Below are 24,127 nucleotides of genomic sequence, written 5' to 3'. Positions count from 1 at the left end.
AAAGTGACAATTAATCTAATTAATAAAAAGTATTAAATGGATTAATTAAATATAAACAAAAAAATTATGTACATTATAATAAAGGCAACAGTTAAAATGTGTTAGATTGAGTAATAGATCGCCAAATTATGAGTTATATAGACCAAAAAATATTTAGTAAATACAAATCAATTTCACAAGGAAAATGATTTATGTTTACTTAAAATATCATCAAAAGTAATTTACATGTATTGAATATTTTAGTGAAATTGATTTACATTTACTGAATATTTGGGTAAAAGTAATTTACATTTATTGAATATTTGGGTGAAATTGATCTACATTTACTGAATGACATTACATAAATTATATTAAATCTATTCAATAATATTACTTGTCACTTTGTTGCCATAATTTTTCTATGTCTAAATTACTCAATACTATGCCATCTTCGTGCCACAGTAAACTTAACTTAAGCCAACAGATACATACAAAGTACAGCAGGTAAACATTTATTTGTGCAAATTTGTTACTTTTATATAAAATTCTTCATGTGCAAACTTCTCTATAAATACACACAATATGCAATTCCGGCTTACAGTTAAAACACTACACGAACAGCTGCTTGTGCATCAAATAACACAACTACACTTCTCACCTGGGAAAAATAATAAACTCAAGCATTGAACGAGTTGAACTTAACCACGGGTGAGTTTTGAACAGTGACATATACATTTTTCCACAAGGGTCCATTCTATTAGGTTAACAGTTTGTTCTTGAAGCTGTTTACTTTCAGGGACAGCTTTGTAGTCCAGCTCCAGTAGTTTCTGAAAGACCTCGAAAGTATATCGGAGCTCCTTGGGATAGGCAAGGTTGACTGCATACACCAACCCAACCAGCATGCAGCAAGCCCTCGGAATGTTATCCAGAGCAGTCACAACTTTTAGTCCCTCTAAAACGATACCGACATCCTCTGAACCCTCCACCGTATAGATTTTTATCTTTTGCGTGGTATGGTCCTGCGCCACATTGTCTTCATCAGCATCCTGAAATAGCAAGAAGATTGTGTATTACGGACTGTAGAGCCAAAAGATAAGGTCCTAATTAAACATCTACCAAATTGCTTCCATCCCCTTAGAAACAAGAACACCTGTAGCTGTCATAACTGTTGCACATAATGCACACCATTTACATAAGTGTTTGAGATGTTTTGCAAAAGTGTTTCGTTAAAAAGTGTATAATCATTTCACCAAAAAATTTAAACATTTCAATGACCAAAGATAATGATCTGTGATGAGTCACATTTGTAAATATCTGTACTTTTTTTTTTTTTTAAGTCGAGCATGTGTATTGATAAATATTGTATTTTGAACTAACGGGCTGGTCATATGAATGAATTGGAATTATTTTCAATGAAACTGTAAAAACCCAGTAGCTTCTGCCACAAATTACTGGGATTAAAAAAAAGGTATGATTGTATTTTGGGATTTGACCATCCCAATACATAAAAGGTAGAAGAGATGAAAAATAACCACTTTCTTTATATTTCAACATGTACTTCAACTTACATCATATTCTTTTAAGAGTTGATCTGTGGATTCCCCAGGGTACACCATCAAACAACGAATGACGGTATCTGTGTGGATGCTCGGGTTGCTTGGATCCTAAAATAACAAAAATAAACATGAGTAACGATCATCCACTGATCTTAACTAGTTAACTTGTATTACTGTTAAAACAACTAATTTGATGTGCTATCTCAGGGTCCAGCCCAATGAAACACTTACTGTCATTATTCCACAGAACCCAGGAAGTCAATCACAAAAACTCCCACAAAACCACAACATTTTCCAACTTGCTTTTTGTCTGATCAAGACATACCATGTTAGTCAGTGAGCTCTCTGTGTAATGTAGTAATTTTTATTATGTAAAAGTTACTATTATTTATTTAGGAGATATTAATTCATTCAAACACAGTGTATGTGTATGTGTCCACGTGTATGGACGACATGAAAACAATGTTGAACACAATAAAGGATATATATATATATATATATATTTATTCTCTTCTCTGTATAGAGCAGCAATAAGGTCACACTGGTTGGAGTTGAAATGATAGTGGATCCTAAGAAGGAACTGATTTCATTGTAATGACATTACAATATTGTCCAATATTTTAAGAAAGTCTTGGAAATGTATAGTTTGTGTTGTTTATTTCAATGCATAGTCTCTTCTAGCGTTTAGTCAGAATAAATACTGACTAGGCTCCATCAAATACACTGATTGTTCATCGAAATAAACATCTGCACAGCATATTTACTTTTTTCTTTAGAGTTTCTGGTGTGTTGCCGTATTTAATTGTGCTCAGGTGCACATTGTGCTAAATGTTGTGATACAAGATCTACAAGATCAACAACATTTAGACAGATTCTTACATTTTGATTGGCAAAGAGTTTTTTTTAAATATATAACTTATTCTGTTCATTAGAAGGATTTAAGTATTGTTATAGTATATTAATTCCTCTGTACAGACAGTATTTCAGTTTTGACGAGGGGTTCGATATTGTACCTTGAGCACAAACGCGCTATTTGCAAAAGAAGAAGGTGGAATGATGAAAGAGCTGTGAAAACAGTTTTTTATTTATCTCAGTTTATCTGCATCAGGAAACAGTACTCTTATAAATACGGTTTTAATTATCAGAAACACAAGTAATATAAATTATGTAAAGAAAGATCCTATTAAATTATAAAACGTGTATACATGATTATTTATGGGATGTTATTGTCAAGGTTAAGGATTGCAAAAAAGGGCAAACAAATACGTTTTTAAGGCCAAACAAAGTGTGTCAGCACATCTCCATCATCTCTTCGAGGGACATCTGCAGCTCCACAGACTGCAGGGAGGAGGCGCCGCCGCTGACCGCCATTTTCTTCAGTAACTCCATTGAAGTCAGGACCACCTGAGTCAGAAGAGACAACGGGGGACAAGAGTGAGATGGCAAATTTGAGCTTGACAGAAATCATGCAATTTAAGAAAGCTGGAGCAATGAGACATGTCAAGCTGCTTTCTCCAAAGTAACTTTTTGTAGGAGCTTTTCATTTCTCAGCATGCACTCCTCCGCAGAGGCTCAGGGGCAAAAAAAAGTTCACACCCGAGGGATCAACTGTCACCAGGCGCGTTTCAGGCTTTGTGCTCTCAGTGCTTTTAATCAATACTAAGACAAAGTTGCCTTTTCAAAAGTGCTGTCCAGCTCCCTTGAGTGGTCAATTGTGGCAGTTTGATCATTTGTGAAATTCGATAGACGTATGTGCTGCAAGAAAAACAAATTATTATCATACTGAAATACTGCTTTACGGTCTGTGAGAGCACTGTCTGTGCCTTTTAATATTTCAAAGGGACTTTCACCTCCACTGTGATGAGCTTCCTCTCCCAAGGCCTGTTGGCTGGGTCAGGCCACTTCTCCCCAAGGCAGAAGAACAGGGAGCAGGGAGGGCAGTTTCTCCCCTCAATGAAGTCCATTATTCCTAGAGGGAAAGGACGATCAATCACTACATCAAGCCGACATGTAAGAGACGGCACTTGTTTCCACAGGTAGTCTGAGAAAAAGCGACATAATAATTCCTTTCACCCACCTCGCACAAAGTCCTTGAACAGGTACAGCGGTTGAGGCTGCAGTTTAGAAATCTCTTGCGGCTGTGTGCTCCTGTCATGCCTAGAGAAGCTCCAAAATGCTTTGGTTCGTGATGATTCGTGCCGCTGGCCGTAGACCACATGGCCTGACACCCCAACATCCAAACCATCGCCCAGCTTGTCCAGGATGCATTGGGTCAGACGGACTTGGGTTTGATCCAGCATGACCCCAGGACTTGGCAGCGAGACCAGGGACAGGCCTGACTCGGGATCCAAAACCGTGCCGTTGAGTTCGGGCCTGATGTGAAGACAACATTTAGTGATTAGATTTGATATTAAAGGCAGAGCCCTGACAACAATTAAAGGAATAGTGTGACATTTTAGAAAATAAGCTCATTTAGTTTCTTGCCGATCGGTTAGATGAGGAGATCGATACCACTCTCGTAACTGTAAGGTAAATGTGTAGCTACAGCCAGGACACGGTTAGCTTAGCAAAGCATAACAACTGGAAACAAGAGGAAACATCTAGCCTGGTGTTACTTAATGAGCTTTAGAAGAGCTGCTCACTAGATTGTGTAACCTTTGGAAAGCGCCAGGCTACTGTTTACAGTAGCCTATGCTAAGCTAAGCTAATTGCTGACTGGCTCAAGCGACATACTTAACATATAGAGTGGTATAAATCTCCTCATCTCTTATTCTCAGCAAGTATATTGTGCTTCCTAAAATGTCAAGATGAACTGAAGATAGCGAGCAGTTGTGAGATGTGTTTCCTTTGATGAAAGCTTTATTTTGATGTTACCTGTAGACTATACGGATTCCAACTTCATTATCAACCAGCTGGCTGGACACCATCACCCCTCTGTAGTACACTGATATCCTGAATTGAGTCTCTATGGATTCAGAAAGAGAAGATTATGAGAAAGTGAGTACCACTCTTAACTGTATTGTATCGAACTGTGTCAAAAGATGAATTATATTAATTGACAGGCTACATTATTTTAATGGCCTAATTGAAGTGAATCCGTCAACTTACTGAAACCTTCTCTGTTTGTGGTCTGACGGAACTGCTCTACCAACTGCTCATCATGTGCCCCTCCCACGGCTGCCTCCATTGGACTTGCTGGTTGCTCAGGCAACCCAGCTTCACTGCCTGCACCCTCAAATATGACTGGATACTGCTGTTGCCCAGGCAACGCGTGTCCATCCAGCACAACTGGGTTTTGGAGCCGTTGATGCTCGGGAGGAGGCTCAAAGCCTGCGGTGCTCTCTGTGGGAAGTTGGAGAAACTGAAAAGGTGTTTCTAGGAAAGCACCTCGGGTTCTGTTGTTTTCTGCTCACACTGCAGCAGTGAGGAGGAAATGATGAGCAGAGCTGATACATTACGTCTACCTTGGACAGGGCTGAGGTTCAGTCCCTTTAGACACTCCTGGAGAATATCCTGGTTGGCAAAGGATTCTCCTGGCAAATATCAGTTGGTTCAGAAATATTCAGGAAAGATGTTTCGACAGCTATCAAATTACAAAACATTACAATTTGTGGAAATAATAAAGATAATGTACCTTCTAAAATACAAAATGCATGCCAGGAGACAATAAATAGTCCCTTACCTGCAAAAAAAGGGTCCTCTGGAAGAAAGAGACAGTCTTCAGAGCATTGGATGGCCTGGCTCTAAGATATCAAATATACACATTGTTCAAATGCAATTACATATTTACACAGCAATTTCATTTCACGTCCACAAGCAAATGCGCTTACTTCTTGTGTAGGATGCTGATGACCCTCAAACAAATCGGGGTCATCTTGGTCCTGGGATCCGGCAGAATAGTTAGTGGCTTTGGGAGTGAAAGCAAAGAGCTGTGTTAACATCTGCAGCTTTTCCTCAATTATTCTCCTCAGAAACACCTCTTTAATCTTATTATCCCCATTTACAAACGGCATTGCCTCTCTATTACCTCAACCAAACCACATTTTCACACACATGTCTCATTACATGTATTCTGTTTGTAGGTAATTTTGAATACAGTTCACTAGAGGAAATACTCATTTTTTCACCTGGTATCCACTACAATAAAGGACCGAATGGTGATAGTCCTGGTGGATGCTCACCTCCGGACTCATCCGGCCAGCGATACACTTTGTGGGGGTTAGCAGCGTCGTTCCTGTTGTCAGAGACCACTTTGAAGCCTTTGGCTCGGAGGGCGCTGCGGAAGTTCCTTTTCCAGATTGAGGGCTCTCCATGAGCACGGCCATTGCCACTCACCTCGGCCCAGGCCTGCAGGGAAGACACAGGTTGAAGGCAATACACCATACAAAACGATGTAATACATGATTGTCCCTTTGTAGAACACAATGAATACAAATCAAAAGTGATGTCCAATTCATTGATATGACGACTTTCTACTATACTACCACTGATGTTTTTTGAATGACTGTGCGTGACTATTACTTTAAAGATGAGAATGTCAGTGTCGGAGGAGTCCTGTCTTAAAGCATGTTTCCATGGGTTGGAGAACTCTGTTCGCTCCGGGTTTGTCCAGAGCACACCGGGATACCTGCCGCTGTCAATCTGCTTCCGCAGCCACGGGATAAGAAGGGGTTTAGAATGAGACATCTATAATAGAAAGAATATAATACATTGTTATTGCTTCTATTTTAAGATGAGTTTTATTTTAATAATATATATTACATTTCCAGCTCAGAAGCCTGTCCAAATCAGAATGCAGTCTTGTAGCTATCACAGTTCAGAGTACCTTGCACTGAATCAATGCATTAAATAGTTAATAAATCTGAGAAAGTAGTGGCGGAAGAACAATTCGAGCCAGGCTGGATTTTTAATCACCATAATAATTCATATGTATTTATAGGTTTATATGAATTATTAGAATGTTTGGCTCCATCTTAAAATAGTATTTTAGCATGTAGGGCGCTATATAGTCATTTTACAACTGGATTTAACGATGTAATCAAGTTAGTAATGTAGGTAGAAGAGTCTAAATAAAATACAATGCAACTTAACCGTTGCATGTGTCCATGAACTGTTCATTAAAGTGGAGACAATATATTGCTAATGCACGTATACATCTGTCTTTTCTCACGCCCACAGTATAATTACAAGATTTAAGAAATATTCAACAGGCAGTATCTGAGCATGCACATCCTGACTTCTGTTGGACTATGGTGCAGCTGGAAACATTTGCTTATATTGGGAATTTGTGAAGAAAGAGGAAGCAGGCAGATATGTGTGGTTCAGCATTCAATAAAACATGTAACAAAATACAAAAAAAACTACCTCAAATGTATAAAGTACTCCACCCTGAATAATGCTTTCTTACAGTCAAATATGAATATTGGTGTAAAGTTAAATAGGCTATAAAAGTGGAAATATTCATTTAGCCTACAACCACCACAAGTGTGACATTGAATACATCATGCAGTACACATTGTATTGAGTTGCCTTCTCCCTGTCGATACATGTCATAAATGTATACAGTCAAATGAAATATTCCTCCGACCATGTTATCATGTGTGCTGAGGAGTTACACACCAGACGTTAACTGAAATGTCATAAACAAACACAGACAGTCCCGATGGAAACTCTCCTACCTGAAGTTGAGTTCAAGGGCAGTCGTTTTTTAGGGTCAAGCGTCAGAAATGTGATGTGCGGGAATAACGGCTGTAAACTGTGTGAAGTGCTGTCATTCAACCCCGGCGGCATATTCGTTAAATACCGGCAGGAGTCCGGTTGTTTAATACACCGACTAGAGTTTCATGGGAAACTCCGAATCGTCAGTTTCGTTTTCTAGATGTTACGTCAGGGCGTTTCATACCAGCCGGGGCCGCTAGGTGGAGTCAAACACACGTTTTGTATTTCTATACTTGTGAGGACCCTCATGGGCATAATACACCTCCCTAACCTTTTATATCTCTGTTATACATGTTTAAGGGTTAGGGTTAGGGGGTACTCTGCGATGAATTAACATTTGAGGCTGACATGGTTTGATCACAGAGAGAAAGTCCAGTTAACTGGTTAGAAATTATTTAACCACATCTACTCTTCATACCTCATTGAAAAATGCAGAATCGGTGGACTTGCAAACAAAACACTTTCTTTCAAACATGTTTTACTGGACGCAAGATGTCTCCTACTTGGATAACAACAAATGTCAGTTTCAACATTGTGCAAGTTGCATACTGTGATGTCACAAACAATGCTTGTAAGTGCATGTAATAAATGTTTATAGTGCGCAGAGACCTTTTACTTTCAACAGATAGATGTGAAAATAGCTTCCGTTTCAAACTGACACTGCACATTTTAGTCAACTAAATGTCCTCACAAAGATGGATGTAAAAGGACACACACACACACTAGGGAAACATAACACCATTTGTTCTTTGCAGATTTTATTTGTTTCTCAAATACAGGAGAGTTAATGTACAGAAGGACAAAGAATTTCATCAAGAACTGTACAATATTTACAAGCCTTTTTTTCCTTTTTTTATGGAAAATTAGATTGTTTTCAAAATAAGTCATAGTATGCACAAACATCAAAATGATAAAAATGAAATGACTATTTCCTCTTTAAATATTACTTATTTATACTCCTTCTTCCCACATGGGAAATGGAAAGTTTACTTCTTTTTCTTTGCACCTGCATGACGGATGATTGAACTGAAGCACAACAATGTTAAGTTTCAAATAGATTTTCCCCCATTCTCTTCTTTTTTACTTTTCTTACTTTTTTTTCTGTTATTTTATTACACCCACTGTATTTGATACAATATTTTTGTCTCAACGTCTGTTCTTTGAATAGAGGGGAAGACGGCTTGGATATGTGGGAAACGACTGCATACTGATCCTGTGGAAAATAAAAAGGGTTTTAAAATGTTAGGGCAGCAACCCAGTGCTGGTGAGAGTTTAAGTTAAAAACCTCCTCATATAAATAATAAAAATGTGTTTATATATTATCACACAGCTGACTGGTGCTGCCCTTCACATAGCACAGGATGAGAGAGAGCGTTTATTAACACATTTCATGTTTCTATCCGTGGACGAGTGAGTGTTCACTCTGCTCACGACACACTCTACACGCAGTTTAAAAAGCATTCTCACCCTCTTCCACTCTTTTCAAAAGCCAACAGCTGATGTTAGTCTTCAAAAAAATAATTTATGTAAAAACTAAGTGGTAATAGTTTCTCTTTGAACTATTTTCTTCATGACACACAGTTAACAAGATGTCAGTGGCTGCTCTGTTGACTTGGCGTTACAGCTCCTCTGCTTTGTCCTTCCACTTCGCGTCACTCCCTTTTCCACAACGGTCAATTCCCTCTTGACCCCGCCAGTGACCCCTGATCCAGTAGGGTCCCCCCTCACAAAGTAAGACATTTCTTTAGTCAGTGATCAACAACAAGAAAAAGAACAGAGGCCAGTGTCCGAGGTCACATGAATAGACCTCCTTGTGTTCGTCAAGGGCCTTAAAAATTCATCCTCAGATCTTAGAGACTTGAAGCGGGTCGGGGGGCTGTACAGTAGGATCCATCTCTCTGCATCTTCATTTTGTTTTTTTAAATCCTCTTGCTTTAATGAATGCTCTCTCTTTCTCTCTCTCTGTGGTCGACTCAGGCTTTGGTGCTGAGCGTGAGCAGCTCGATGAAGGAGCTGAAGAGGGTGTCCAGCCAGCTCTGGTTGGCCATGCACTGCTGCACCACTTCCTCTTGGCCCGGGTCCTCAGCTGCCTGCTCAATGGTGTTGGTCTGGAGAAGTGGGACGGAAACACAGACCATTGTGACTCAAACCAGTGTCTTAGGCTACACAGGGCCAGCTTGTGTCTGCTTTCTTTTTTGCCCATCTAATGAAATGTGTGCTTTTCCATACAGTACTCGTATGAATAATTGCATGCTAAAGCACATTTGTAGTGACAGCTAACACAACGACATTATGCTTACCTCTTTCTTGCACTGTAAGAAGGTGTGGTATTTATAGTGATGCAGGGAGTGGAAGAGACTGTAGATTCGATACGTCTCTGCTGACAGTTTAAGGTCCTAGAAAGAAAAAAAAGTCAGATTCATCATCACAACAATTAGACCAATTTTAACATGTTAAATTTACATAAAAGCTGTCGTGAAAATTATTCTCACAATTCCATGTAAGAAAGAGTGAAACTCTAATACTACCGAAGCTAATACTGCTTTACTCCTCAGCGAGCCATCTTTCATCTTCACCATCATGCTTTTTATGGTAATAGGCTCCATAGAATATTAAGATATGACAACTTAAATAAAATGACCAAGAGGTATTCCTTAGTTTGACCAACATATTCTTTAAAATACATGTAATAATCTATTAAGGGCCTACAAACACTCTTAACCCTCTAAACACTCACACCTACCTGTGGTTTAGGCAGGGTCTTTTTGACTCTGTTGAGGGTCTTTCGGTTGTAAGCATCCCCACTTAGCCGCACCCTGACCAATCCAGAGTCCAGGGGGTCGACTATGATCTGGGGGTAAGCATGCAGGAACTCCTGTCAGGGGAGAGAGATAAGAAAAGGTCAGAAACTGACAAAATAGACCAATAACCAGATATTAAGTTTAAATGTAGATAATGTGCCAGATTTTTGTACATGAGTTTGTGAATATTTTCATTACCAACAAATCTGATTATTATTTCAAATGACTATTTGATATATAAAACATCAGAACCTAAAAGTTGATGTCAATTCATGACATGAAATGGAAAAAAGCAGCTAATGCTGGACACATTTTTGCAACTTTCTGATTAAAGACTCTACTGATAAATTCCAGCACTGGGATTTGTTAAAATGTTTCCGTCACAAGGAACAGAGAGAGAAGCAGGAGATCCAGGACGGATTACCTGGTGCTGAGAGCTCATGCTGACTCTCCTCAACAACCTCCTCTTCTGTTCACTGATGATGCTGTCAATCTTCCTCATCGGTGGGAGGTAAAGCTCATCTGGTGGCCAATCAAGGTAAAGGAAGTTTCATTAGTCATCATTCATGTAGCTGTCAATCATTTTAATACCAACAGCATATTAAACGCTGCTTTTTTTGTGTATCAGCATTCCCAGGGCTTCCCTTCAATCTGTCACACCTTATTTATTTGGATTTCCCCAAAAAATTAAAAGCTGAATTTAAAAATGTATGCTGTAGAATTCAGATTTTTTTTCTCCCCCTACTATTGTAACATCAGTTTGTCTGTGAATAGCTTGAACTGAAACTCAGCAGCTGCTTGTTGTTAGCGCCGGTGATGTTTATTCAACCAGCACACAGACACTTGAACCACACACACAGCTTCCCACTGCCTCCTACATGTACAGGGCAGCTGTAATTGTAAACATGCTGAAGAGGCCACGTGTGCAGTTCTCACCGTCAGTGTCCTCCAGGGCTTGGATCATGTCGGGGTCCAGGGCTGTGCTGACCAGCATCTCCACGTAGCTCCTGAACATCTCCCTCATGGCACGGTTGTTCACTCCGCCTTTCACTGGCACTAAGCGGACGAGAACCAGAGTTTAAACAGACACTATCACGGTGCGTGACATTAAAAACAACTGCTTAGCAACTCCATTACAATGACTTTGAATGGCAAAATGAGAGCACGAAGAATCAAAATGGCATCTCACTTTCATTCTCGCTAACTGCCTCCTCCGATGAGTCCGAGTCAGATGATGAAGGTATTTCCTTCAGCCACCTCTTCCTCTTCTTTGGCGGTGGCTCCGCCTTCACTTTGGCTGGCTTGGACTTGGGTTGGCGCTCAGCCTTTTCCTTCTCCTTCCTCTCCACTGCTTTCTTCTCCTCCTTTGCTCTACCTCGTTCAGCGACTGCAGCACGTTTCTCCACTTTGTCCTGCTGCGGCTGCACTCGCTTCTCCTTCTCCCTCTCCTTCTCCTTCTCAGGCTCCTTCTCCTTTGCTTTCGGCAGAGCAGTTGAAACCTCTTTTTTCTCCCGTTGTTCTTTTGTTGTTGCGGTTCTGGTTTTCTCCCTCTGTTCACGCTGGACTGGTGGTGCCACTCTCTCCTCTTTCTCTACTCTCGGTGGCACCTGGGTGGCAGCAGGGGAGGCCATTCTGGAGAGGGACTGACGTCTGTCAAATACATTGTTTTAGAGATGGAAACAACTTCAAAAGATTAATAGAGGGTATATTTATTGCCAAAGATCTTAAATATACAAACAGGCACAAGTCCTTTGAAATGACAATGGAGGTATCGGCAACATTTTTTTAATTAATCACAAAACAAACTTCATGACACAGGTGGGGGCTGGAACCTAAAACAATTTGTAGATCGAGAGCTTCACCTTCAGGCTCCGCTCAGCTACCACAACCTGACTCACGGAGGGGACTCTGGTATTGCCTGATCTGAGCAAAGTGATTTTATCCCAACTAAAACTTGAGTCCTAATTAATTCTAAATAGGATTTTTGATGGCAAACATAGGTACCTTAGAGCAGGTGTGGCTCGGCGCCAAGGTCTCCGAGAGCAGACTCTGACATAGTCCTTCTTGTTGACATTCTCCAGAAACTTGACATAGATCCGCTGGTATCGCCTCTTGGCATCTCCGAAGTAGCCAAGATACTGTGCCAGAAACAGATTATAAAGCTTTAATTACAAGTACCACAACTTTCAGTGTCATTAATTTGACTGAAAACACACGCGCACACACTCGCGCGCACACACTCGCGCGCGCGCACACACGCACGGACTGTGAAACGTGTATAAATCAACATGATTGTTTGCAGGTGTGTTTAGATTACTGAGGACTTGCGGGGAAACTCACATTGCTTGTGGCGCAGAACTGTCTCTGTCCATCTTTGATCTCTGGGCTGAACTTCTGCAGCAGCGCTTTCTGCACCCTCCAGATGGGAGGAGGCTCACGGCCCGTCTGCAAGGCCAGCTGTGCACAAACACATGACACAAGTATGAAATACCTGTCATTTGGAAGCTACTGAAGGATTAAAGATTTAACTCATTTTGCTCATTCAAGGGATTTTCCCTAATGGTTTTCCACTATTTTTAGCCTGTACTTACACTACTTACACTACTGTACCTGTACTACTCATCAGCAGAATGATTTGGTATTAGTTAAAATAATATGTGGCTCATCACAAGAAAGAAAGCCACTATTTTTGGCCCAACAAAGTACTGTGTGATTCTTTAACGGTCAATAACACACAAAACATGCCTTTCCAAAGAAATACCTTGAGAGTCCGAATGTCCTCCACCCGTACCACAAACTCGTCCCTTTCTCTGAAGATGCCCTCGCCTCCACTCTCGCTCTCATCCTCCTCACTCTCTCCAGCAATGGCAGCATCTTCTTGCTTCTGGGCAAGGTGCAGGGAGTTGATCTTAGGAGCTGGCGGCTCTTCGGGAGAGGCAGGGGACTCTGGAGATGGCACGGGAGACTCCTTCTGAATTGAAGATGGGGGGGGAGGGGAAATTGGAGGAGGAGGGGAAGCAGGCTGAGGGAGAGTAGTGGGTGGGGGAGGTGGCGGAGACGGGCATGTGGGAGCAACAGGGCTTAGAGGCTGGGAATTCTCCTGTTGTTCCTCTGGTTGAGGCAGGGGTGAGGGGAGTGAGAGGAGAGGGAGGGGGGAGTGAGAAGGAGAGGAGGATGAGGTGGGAGATGGGGGGACAGAGGGAGGTTCAGGAGTTTCTGGCTGTGGAGGAATCTCGGGGAAACACGCTTGACGGAGAAAAAAAAAGGGCAAGATTAGGGTTACGGTCATTTTTACAGATTAATTAATCACAATGTTAAAACAGCTACAATAATGCAATCAAATTGGACAATTGGGAGGTTTTTTTATTTATCATTGTATAAATATGGGGCATGAGTGGAATAAAAGCAAAACTGACAAGCAAACAGTCTTACCATCAAGATTGGGGGCACAGAGGGTTTCCAGCTGTGGCTCTCTCTCCTCTGTCATATCACTCTCTTCATTCCCTCCTATGCTCCTCTCATCTTCATTCTCCTCATCTTTGTTCTCATCTATGTCTCCCTCTTCTGGCTGGAGGACATCAGGTTCGTTGGACTCGGGCAGGGCGTGAGGCGTATGCATGGAAGGCTGTGGGCTAAGTGTGGGGGGCTGCAGTGTAGGAGTAAGTGGGGACTGAGGAGGCTGATGCTGGGGAGGTGTAGGAGGTAGCGGGGTCTGGATGTTAGAGGTCAGCTGAGGAGTGTCATACAAGGCAGAAATGGCTGAGGAAATACTCTTCTGGAGGTCTTGATTCTTTCCGACTGAGTCCTCCTCATCAGAGGAGAATGAAGGCAAGGTCTCCAAGTTCCTCTTTAGCTCATCTTCCAAGCGCTTTGGGCTTGGGCAGTTTCCCAGAGCCAGACCCCCATTCCCTTCACTGTCCCCGAACGGCGGGGGCGGCAGTGAAAGATGAGGTGCAGGAGACAATGGACGCAGACCTCCCGATTTACAGGGTGAGGTTTCACCATTGTCAGGTTCCATTCCTGGAGAGATGTCCAAGCCTGGAGGTCTCTTCCCGGTCTTGAGGAAGTCCAAGAATGATGCGACGAAGCCGGCCTTGGACTCTGAGTCTTTTTCATCGCCCTAGAAGTAATGTTAAAGAGAGACTTAACGCCACTAAAGTAGTAAACTCCACAACTACAACGAACTTGAATTAAAATGGTTCAAATTAAACTTCATGCTAATGTTTAGCATTTACTGCTTATCTTAGCAAATATATAATCATGTAGCTCTTACCCTTTCCTCCATCCCCTCATCATCAACTCCTTCACTCATCATGTGGATTTTCTGTTTGTTCTTTTCCTGACTTCTGTTGCTTTCAGTGCTGCAGGGAGGTCCAGGACTTAAACCAAGTGAGGGAGCGGAGCCCACTGAGCCGTCCGACAAAGCAGGGTCCGTGCCAGACAAAGAGTCCGTCCTCAGCAAGGCATCAGAGGAGGACAGGGTACCAATTGGTAACTTGATCTAAAACAAAAGAAAACCATAAGATTTAAGGAAACTTTGTCTGAACATACAGATGTATATAAACAACATCTAGGAAACCAGGATGGGATATTAATTCATTAATTAATTAATAAGCAATACTTAAGTAATTATTAGCATTTAAGGACAGGACCATTTGAACTAGTAGCAGCCACGCATAGGTTACATAAACTATCAATGGCTACCCAAGGCATTTGCTTGAAATAAAAGCACTAGTTATTCATTTATTAGTAACACTAAAATATGCCTACATTTAAATTTGTCTCAACATATCTAGAGTGAATGCCACTGACCTTCAGAGGAGGAATAGGCTCGTGTAGCTGCTGTTGGGGCTGGTGATGGAGCTGATGTGGTGGCTGCTGATGGAGGTGATGTTGTTGCATCGGATCCTGCTCCTTCCCGCTCATTTCCATGTACATATCCTCCCTCCTTTGTCCTCTACCTCGGCTTCCACGGCCCCTACCCCTACCTCGTCCCTCCACACTGAATCCCCCTCCTGCTGTCGTCGCACTCATCTCCCCCATCATGCCTCGTGGAGTGTAGGGCTCAGGCATTGGGCGGATGCGAGGCCTACCTCTTGGCCTCGGCGGACCTTCTCTCTTGGGTCTAGTGGGCTTTCGACCCCTCTTCTTGGGTCCATCCTGAGGCTGAAGAGAGTGTGAACCCATTGAGGAGTAACCAGAGGAGTGGTAGAAGTCAATGTCACCCATTAAAGGACTGAGAGAGCCACTACCTCCTCCTCCTCCTCCTCCTCCTCCCTTTCTGCAGCTGGACACCAAGTCTGGCAAAAGGTCCGGGAGCCTCCGGCTGTTCAACCGAATGTCCGCTGGCTGGTCGGCTTTATCCTCATCATCTTCAAACTCATATTCTTGAGCGTAACTCTTTTTAGGCAGTGTGTTGGGGTCCCGACGCTCCTTTAACAGGTGGAAAGAGCTGGACTTGAGGAGCTTCTTGGGACGAGAGGAGCAGAAAATGGGAGATTGGAGGCCTCCAGAACCAGCTCCTTGGCTGGTACCTCCAGGCCCAGAGGACAGTTTGGCTCCAGAGTTGTTGGGTCCAGCAGGATTGGGACCCATACCCATAGCTGGGGCCTGGGACTGTATTAGTCCTAGCTGTTCAGTGTTCACAGTGGAAGGGAGCTCGTGGGTTTTAAGGGAGTCTAGATCCAGAGTCATGGTGTTGTTGTTGGGTTCTCCCAGGCCATGACAGTAGGGTTCATAACCTTGATCTCCACCATGGTGACCCATTATGTCATAGCTAGCACCACCACTTCCCCCTGCTCCACCCCCACCCTGTCCTGCTTTCATTGAATCCATTCCCTCTTGTCCAGTGTGGCTTTCATTCATCTCCTCCTGTCCTGGTCCTGCCCCTCCAGCACAGCTTGACTTGTAGTCCTCTGCACAAAACATGTCTTCCATTCCTGGAAAAAAGGAGCGGTCCTCATCCTGAAGGAGGGAGTCCGGGAAGCAGATGGAAGTTAAGGGTACAAAGCGGTTACTTTGTTGATTCTGGTCTGATTTCTCCACTGGGCTGACTGTGTCAAACTGGTGCTGCTCAGAGCGCTGTTGGTCCAGCTGGCTCTGCTGAGGGGTGAGCTGGGATGATAGTGGCTGCTGTTGGTCAGACTGGGGTTGCTGGTGAGGGTGGTGAGAGTGGGTTTGTTGATGTTGAGTGCTGGGGTGCTGCTGCTGGGGGTGGTGCTGTGAAAGATGGTGCATGTGAGGCGGGGTGGATAAGCCGATATCGGGCTCAGAGAGAAAGGAGTGGAGCTCAGAGGCTGAGTGTTGCTGTGTGTGATGGTGGGATGGGTGCTGCCTCTGCTGCTGCTCCTGCTGCTGTCTGTGGCGCTCACTGCTACCTCCACTCCTTCCAACACTGCCTGGTCTACCACGCCTGTCCTCTGCAACAGCTACATCTGTGCTGGAGGTCTGAGAAAGGGAGCGCTCCAGCATGTCCAAAGAAGACACCACAGAGCTTTGTTTAACCTGGCTCTGCTCGTGCTGATGTGACGGGGGGCCATGGTTGTAGTGAGCCGCTGCCACCTCCAAAGCCTGGGACTGGAGCTGAAGCTGGAGTTGGGTGGTTTGGGACTGAGACTGACTCTGATGTTTACTTGAGCCAAGTGTCCCACCTCCACTTTCCATTACAGCTTGCTGTTGGCTAATAGAGTGCTGCTGCTGTTGGGGATGAGAGTCCATTTTATGGTGCTGTTGATGCTGAGGGTGGGAGTCCATTTTTGGGTGTTGCTGATGTGGTTGGTGGGAGTCCATTTTGTGATGCTGTTGGTGTTGCTGATGGGAGTCCATTTTGTGGTGCTGCTGTTGGTGTTGTTGGTGAGAATCCATCTTGTGGTGCTGCTCCAGCTTGTTGCGGGTGGTATGGGACAGCACTGACTGGAGCAGGTGTGGTGGCTGACGGGACTGATCAGTGGGAGAGTCCATGAGGGAGCCAGCAGCTTGAGACTGGGAATGTTGTTGCTGAACTTCCGGTGTTTTCCGGGAATATGGGATTTCAGCCCGCTCTTGCGGCTTCTTTTGGAGCTCCATTTGGGTGTGCGGTGGTATCTGGGAGTGTGAGGACACATGCTGACTGTGTGAGGAGTGTTGAGGAGCAAGGGAGTGTTGACTGTATGGGTCACCTCGGCCATAGTGGACTACCGAGCCTAGGTTGTCATGGTGATGGAGATGGGAGTGCACTTGTTCAGCGCTGTCTCTTCCCCCACTGCTCCTGCTGCTTCCAACAGACCTCTCGTTCCGTTGCTGCTGCTGTTGCTGTTGATGATGGTGTTGTTGATGTTGTTGCTGTTGTTTCTTTAGTGACATCTCCAGCTGGTTTTCCAGCCCTGAGATGGCCCCTCCAGACCCTGCATTACCAGTAGATGTGGCACTGTGGGTGCGTATGACACTCTGGGGGTGGTACCTCTCCTCAGAGCTCTTACCCATGTCATAGCTCAGCCCTTTGCCTGAATCAGTGGTTGGGGGCACTGACTGGGGCTGAGGCTGTGTTTGTTGAGATGTCTGTTGGGGTTGTTGTTGAGGATGGTGATGAGCAGGCTGGGGTCCGGGACTTGCTTGGGCTTGTAGCAGGTGCTGGATCAAGAACTCATCGTCGTCATCTACTTCCTCTTGAGATCTCTGAGAGCCCACTCCGAGCATGGACGTGTCCTTTGTTTTGGAGGAGGTGGAATGATAGGACTGAGATTGGGAGCTGGGGCCTCTGGTGTCAGGGTAGCCCTGTGGGGAGGCGAGGAAGGTGGGGGAGAGAATCGAGGAAATGTATTTATTAGAGCCTGCACCTCCTGGAGATTGTGTGGGGCATGTGGGCACTGGGGAGTGCAACCCTGGACGGATGATGCCCGAGTTGCCTGATGGAGAGGGGCTTGAGTCTGGGATATGATAAGACCCTCCACCACTACCACCTTCACCTCTCTCATTAGTCATACTATTTCCCGCTCCTCCTCCTGACCCGGAGTTCCCACTTCCTGTGCCGCCACCGCTTCCTCCCCCAGATGCGCCACTACCCGATGAACCACTCGACCTTAAAAGGGCAGGGGAATGACCTGGGGCTCCGTAGCCTAGAGATGGGCTTCCAGCTCCACCCAGAGAGGATGGGAGTGATCCATAAGCAGAGTCAGCTCCATATATATCGGTGGGGTATGACTGGCTTCGCCCTCCTAAACTCCCATAGCCTTTTCCACCTGTACCTGAGCTCAGGTCTTGGGCTTGTGGTGAACTGAAGCCTCCGTAGGACTGAGCCAGGTGGGAAGTAGGGGGCTGATTAGGGGAATATGACTGTGTCTGTTGTTGGGGCGGGGTCTGACCAGTAAGAGCAGAGGTGGGTGTCTTCACTGGGGGAACAGGAGAACCGTAGCCTGAGAGGCAGGATTTGGGGAGAGACTGTGGGGCTGACGTGGAGGAGGCAGGGGGCTGCTGCTGCTGTGGGGCAGGGGGAGGAGGGGCTGGTTGAGGGGGTGGCTGCTGCCTTGAAGGGGCTGCGCTGGAGCTGGCAGTGGGGATTGAGTTGGAAGGGTGAGCCCCAGAGGTGGCAGAAGAAGAGGAGGAGGAAGAAGAGGTAGAGGAAGCAGAAGGGGGTGTGTGGGGAGTTCTTGAGGATGATGCTGAACTGGCAGAAGAATAGCCACTGCTGGAGCTGCTTTTTGTACCTTTCCCAGCTGAAGAAGACGACGAGGAAGAGGAGGAGGAGGTATAGGGAGGCTGGATGATTGGCCGATACTGCTCAGTGCGAGCGGGAGGCTTGTGGTCAGATGAGGGGCTCTGTTCGCCCAGTGGGCTGCAGGAAAGGCCAGCGTGCCTGTGGTGGGTGGCAATCTGCTGGTACCCCGCCCCTCCACAGCTGAGGTAGTGCTGAAGGGAGTGGGCAGCAGAGGACGAGAGCTGTGACTGAGCTGGCGTGGGACGCTGGTAGTGCTTGATAACGCTGTCCTGCCGGGGAACAGCCCGTTCCTGAGCCGAATTGGACTGGGATTGGGTCTGAGGCTGGGCTGAGGAAAAGACTGATGCATTGTACAGCTGGGACGACTGGTCCTGGAGCTGTGATGACAGCAGGTTGAACTGGTGTGACTGCAGGTGCCTGGCAGAGGATGTCTGGGCCGATGCAGCACTTGTGGGATCCTGGCTGCCCCTATAGGCAGCTGCTGCAGCACCCTGCGAGGACAGGAGTCTATCAAAACCCAGGCTAGACTGGGAAGGGGCCTTGATATGTAACAGGGGGTCGTGTGGAGAGAGCAGGCCATTGGATGTGGGACTAAACGTGGGCGTGTCCTGGAGGGAAAGAGAGGCCGTAGGGAAAGAGCGGCTAGAGAAGGATGCTGGATGCTGATAGGCTGAGAGAGCTGAAGAGGATGGGAAGGAGCCAGAGCCAGGAAGGGCTCCAGAGATGAATAGTTCAGGAGGAGCAGGTGTATGCATCGCTGTTAGGAAAAGGAAGACATATTGCAAAAATTACTCAGTATCCATCAAGCTATCATTTAAATCACCAAATAACGAACGCAAGAAAGAGTATTTTAAAAGTATTCTAGAATAAGACAACTAACATTACAGTGAATGTTATATGAAAATGCTCAAATAGCAACGATGTCAGAATAATAATGCAGCCAAACATTGTGAGGGTCTTTAAAGGTCATATTGACTGTGGGGCTTTTAATGGCAACAGATGAGGGAAGATCTAACACAGCCCCACCTGTCTGCCAGGATGGCGTGCGAAACTGGGAAAGTAGGGAGGAGGCCGAGGGTGGAGGCTGGGGACCTCGAGACTCCAGGGCTGAGATCAGATTCATGACGGAGGCATCGGGAGCAGATGGGCTGGCATGGTGGAGGCCAGTGTCAAAGAGTCCAGACAGACCTTTGGGAAGGAAAGACAAAACCATGAAAATGTATTAATTGATCAAGAATGCAAAAGAAATGCTGCAAAAAAAATTAAAAATAATTGTGGAGATGTAAATTAATTCATAATACTTAAATCAGTAAACAATCTAAAAAGACAACATTTTAGGCTCTAGATTAAAATTAAGTTTATTTGCCGAGCCTGCTGTCGCAATTACAAATAATTTAAATCATGCCAGTAGTTGCGACTGAATCTGAGTACATCATCCTCTGTCGCTTTTATTTTATTTCTTGCTTTTTGACTGTTTTAATTTCTTAAATCTTGTTTTCTTTTGCATTACGTTTGTTTATGTCGAAATATGCTATACAAATAAACTTGCCGTGCCTTGGTGAAAACAACTCCTTACGATATTGTAAAAACTGTCAGAGAATGAATGCTGCGACTAGAGGCTTTCACATCTAGGGCTTCAACTCAATTGAGCTATAATGTGCACATTTTTCAATGACAATCTAGCAGGGCCTGCATAGAGAGACATCATAATTCATTGCTGGGGCCCCTTATGGAAGTGACATGGAAGGTATGACATTTATCTCACCCAAACTCCGTCCAGCTGCTCCCCAAGCCCCACCTTGGCCAGAGCTCCCTGGGTGGTGATTGGTGGCATAGCCCTGCAGAGGGTGTGGGGTGGCGTAGGCTTGTCTGTGAAGGAGCTCAGACTCAGGGTGGGATGATCTGGAACTCCCATATACAAGACTATGGAGAGAGGGGATTGGGGAATTGTCAAGTATTATTAATTTCAGAGGACATTTACATAAACATAATCTGTTCACACAATGTGACCCTTGAGAAAACACTGTTGAGGCTTGGTTCACTTTTGAAATACCCAACATGTGACATGTAAGTAAATTGTTTTGAAATTAAAAATCCAAACATCAGATGTCAACCTGAGGCAGTTAATTTGTTTAGTCTACATATCTTAACTTCTCAACAGTAGTTTACATGTGAAAAACAAAATCCCTAATGAGTCTGATATATATTTGTAGTTAAAGGGAAGGGTAAGGATTTTGTTTTTATTCTCCCCCAATCAGTGGACCTAAACAGAATCAGAAACGTGTGCATTACACCAAAGTGTATCACAGTAGATGCAAATCTGTCAAACCAGCAATGTAAGTGCCATGCAAAAATAATGGGATAGTTTATTTGCAAGTATTATAATGAACCCACAAGACTCAACCATTACATAATGTATACATTTACCAATTAAATACGATTCTTATTCAAGGCTGAGCATTGGCCAGCAGCAGACCGTCGCTTTACAACATACAGAGGAAATGCGTGGCTGGACACATAACATGCTAGCGGTGGTGCTGCTGGTAGCATCGACTAGCCGCAAAGCACAGCATCTATGGAAGAGAAGCAGACTAGGCCCAAACTGCAAGGCCAGTCTGCTACGTGTAATTACACCACATTAAACCAGTGTGCACATTTAGGCCTGGTGAAAGATAAAGCGTTCTCCATATGCAAGTTATTAAAGACAAGCGATTAATTTGACTGCAGCCATTGATTATGCCGATGTAGCTAACAGCTGGTTGATGAGAGTCGACGCAAATGCATTGCTAAGCTGCGTGCAAACGCCATCAACTAGCCAGGTTTGTTGAGCCAAATACCACTTAAAATAAGAGTGGTGGCTTTCCACTCTGATAAGGCAGATAACTACGGGTCAAAAATATTTATATACACACACATATATATATATATTTTTTTTCTTCTTTTTTTAAATGAGCAATGGTGGCTGCGGAGCGCAGGCCTCAAACGACTCCCATGCAACATGACGCTAGCTTGCAGGCTAACGCAGAGCTAATGGAGCTATCTCCTACAGACCAGCCAATTTACAGCATCATTTAAATTCACTCTGGCCTTATTGGGTTTTTAAACAAATTTTAGACAAACACCAACATTTGCAAGTTTGATGCGGAGTGAATATTCTTCAAATTAATTATGCAAATTAACATAAACCATCACCAATTATCTGGATGACGCTTGAGCACAAATGTATTATAAATCTCTTTTTGTCTTCTTATATATATAGAATATATATATATATATATATATATATATATATTTATGTGTGTGTTTTAAATAATGGCACCACCTCCCTTTTAATATTTTTATTTCACGCTTTCTTTACAACGTAAAAATGGAAACAATGTTTCATTAAATCCATTTCCCCGGTAAATATACATCAGTTGTTCTTGTTGATGTCTGTCAGGGGGCTTGCTGCGTCTGCACTCTTCGCACTTGCTATAAATCCAGTGGCTGTATCCGTGAGGGTCTGTGTCCAGGCCTGCACACTGGGAACAATAATTCCTATGGATGCTCCAGACATACCCCCACCTCGCCACCTCCACCTAAAGCCCACGTCTGTCAATCAAATTCAATTCATATCCCCAACCTTTCCTTTCCTCCACCCCGCCCACCCCCACGACAAGCACACTGCTCTATTCCTGTTTATAATATTATTACTATGCAACGATGGCAATGCACTGCACATAATGGCAACGCATGGCACGATTTATGAGCCCGATGGCGACAATTTGTTTACATTGGCATCATCGTGCCCTGCAAAGGGCCAGTGATGCATGCACATTGTCTGAATCCAATGCATACCTTGCTTTTGCCGATCTCTCGTAACTCCATCCTGCTCCTGCGCCCAAATCACCAAATCCTGTTCCCGGGTAATTTCTATCCATTTATGTGGCTGCAATGTGTGCGATGAGGACGAAAGCAACGAGAACGTCGCAACGCAGATTACGGGAAAAAATCCAGTCTTTCCAGTTCTCGGTTTCAGGCTATTTTTCCCGGTTTCATAAGCAAGTCCTCAGGAGTGGAAAACAGCATATTGAAAGAGAAATGGAGGGGAGGAGGAGAAAGCTGGATGAAAAAAAGAGGGGGGTCTACGGGGTTATAATCCAACTACCTCCAAAAAAAAGAGAGCCAGTCTTTCTCCTTTTCCAACGCCTTTCACATGTATCATGTCCTCGAATGCGGGTTTAATTCAAAATCAGTCATGATGAAGGAGCCGCTGGATCTGGCTGGTGGCGGACGAATTGCTGATAAACATTTGATTTGAATGCGTCCTTTTCTCCGTCTCTCCTCCCCTTTCTTTAGGCCAGTCTCTGCTACGATGCTAGCAGCAGAAAAAAGATCGCAATCGACGGGGCCACGTTGGTAGCAGCAATCACTCACCGCGGACGAGCAAGGAAAAAACACAATTTCAAAGTATCTTTCCTTTTTTTCCCTTCTTGTTTAAATGCAAATGGTTCCCACCCCCCTCCGGAGCGGAGCTGCGGGGCTAGCAGCAGATGCTAGCTGTCAGTAACGACGCATCAAAATAAAACAGGGCTGCCTTTATTTCCCCAAATGCTCGCTCATCTGATTTCTGCTCTTTGGCCATTCAAGTAAAAAAATTAAATAATACGACGACAAAATAAGCTCGCACGGCGAAATATACAAGCGGAGTGCGAAGAAACATCAATACCGAACGAGAAAGTGTGAAGAAAACAGGCCGCGTTTTAATATCTTTTACTAATTTTCCTCCGGAGACGCCATTTTTGAAGGCGGCTGGCCGCTGTCCGTCCTCCCTCTCCACCTCTCTCTCTCTCTCTCGACGCGGAGACTCACTCAATGTCTGCGGTGACCTCCATTCACCGGCCCTCAGTCTGCCAACCAGACCAGCGTGTTTTTCCAGATTTTCATCTTATTGAGAGGCTAATTATTAATTTAGACTACATTTTACAGGAGCCAAAAATAGTCAGCTGTTTAGTGCTGAACGCCGCGATTGGTTGAGACGCATTCGCGTGCAAAAATATGTCCAGTGATAACCAGATTTATATAGGCTCGGCCTTCAGCAGTCGCTTTGCAAATTCACATCCGAATTGTGCAGCCTGTTTGAGAGACGGTAGCATTTCCTGCCTCCAGTCTGAAGCTCAATTGGGCTACAGTTTGCCTATCAGCTGTGGCATGCAAATGAGGGGTATTTCCCCTAAACACATACCAACATTCCTTTAGACACCAAGACCTGTTTTAAGCCTTTGTTTTTGTGTGTGCTTGTCTTATCATTTCGAGAATTTGTACTGCCAAACCTCATGTGCATTTGACGTGTACGCCAGCAGATGGCACACTGGATTTCATGGTCATTATAAAGGAGGAGG

The 24,127-nt window shown here is 44.3% G+C and overlaps 2 protein-coding genes across 2 annotated transcripts; both read right to left on the bottom strand.

Moving 5' to 3' along the window:
- Nucleotides 1-2,592: 2,592 nt before the first annotated feature.
- Nucleotides 2,593-7,414, bottom strand: irf3 (interferon regulatory factor 3). The gene is made up of 11 exons (XM_034559314.1): nt 7,214-7,414; nt 6,057-6,221; nt 5,717-5,882; nt 5,366-5,442; nt 5,218-5,278; nt 5,000-5,068; nt 4,644-4,877; nt 4,410-4,500; nt 3,613-3,908; nt 3,386-3,504; nt 2,593-2,939 (listed from the first exon to the last, which is right to left on the bottom strand). Exons 2-11 carry the CDS (start codon nt 6,219-6,221, stop codon nt 2,826-2,828), a joined length of 1,392 nt encoding a protein of 463 aa, XP_034415205.1. The 5' UTR covers nt 7,214-7,414; the 3' UTR covers nt 2,593-2,825.
- A 577-nt stretch (nt 7,415-7,991) lies between these two features.
- On the bottom strand, nt 7,992-23,983 carry prr12a (proline rich 12a). The gene is made up of 15 exons (XM_034558201.1): nt 22,584-23,983; nt 20,512-20,669; nt 19,773-19,934; nt 14,867-19,503; nt 14,328-14,555; nt 13,487-14,174; nt 12,816-13,300; nt 12,395-12,511; nt 12,059-12,192; nt 11,244-11,704; nt 10,991-11,110; nt 10,479-10,576; nt 9,997-10,128; nt 9,554-9,649; nt 7,992-9,361 (listed from the first exon to the last, which is right to left on the bottom strand). Exons 1-15 carry the CDS (start codon nt 22,664-22,666, stop codon nt 9,227-9,229), a joined length of 7,734 nt encoding a protein of 2,577 aa, XP_034414092.1. The 5' UTR covers nt 22,667-23,983; the 3' UTR covers nt 7,992-9,226.
- Nucleotides 23,984-24,127: the final 144 nt, after the last annotated feature.

Source organism: Cyclopterus lumpus, chromosome 19 (assembly GCF_009769545.1).
Source record: "Cyclopterus lumpus isolate fCycLum1 chromosome 19, fCycLum1.pri, whole genome shotgun sequence".
NCBI lineage: Eukaryota > Metazoa > Chordata > Actinopteri > Perciformes > Cyclopteridae > Cyclopterus > Cyclopterus lumpus.
Note: the sequence above shows the minus strand (reverse complement) of the source record. Positions and strands in the feature narration are given on the sequence as shown.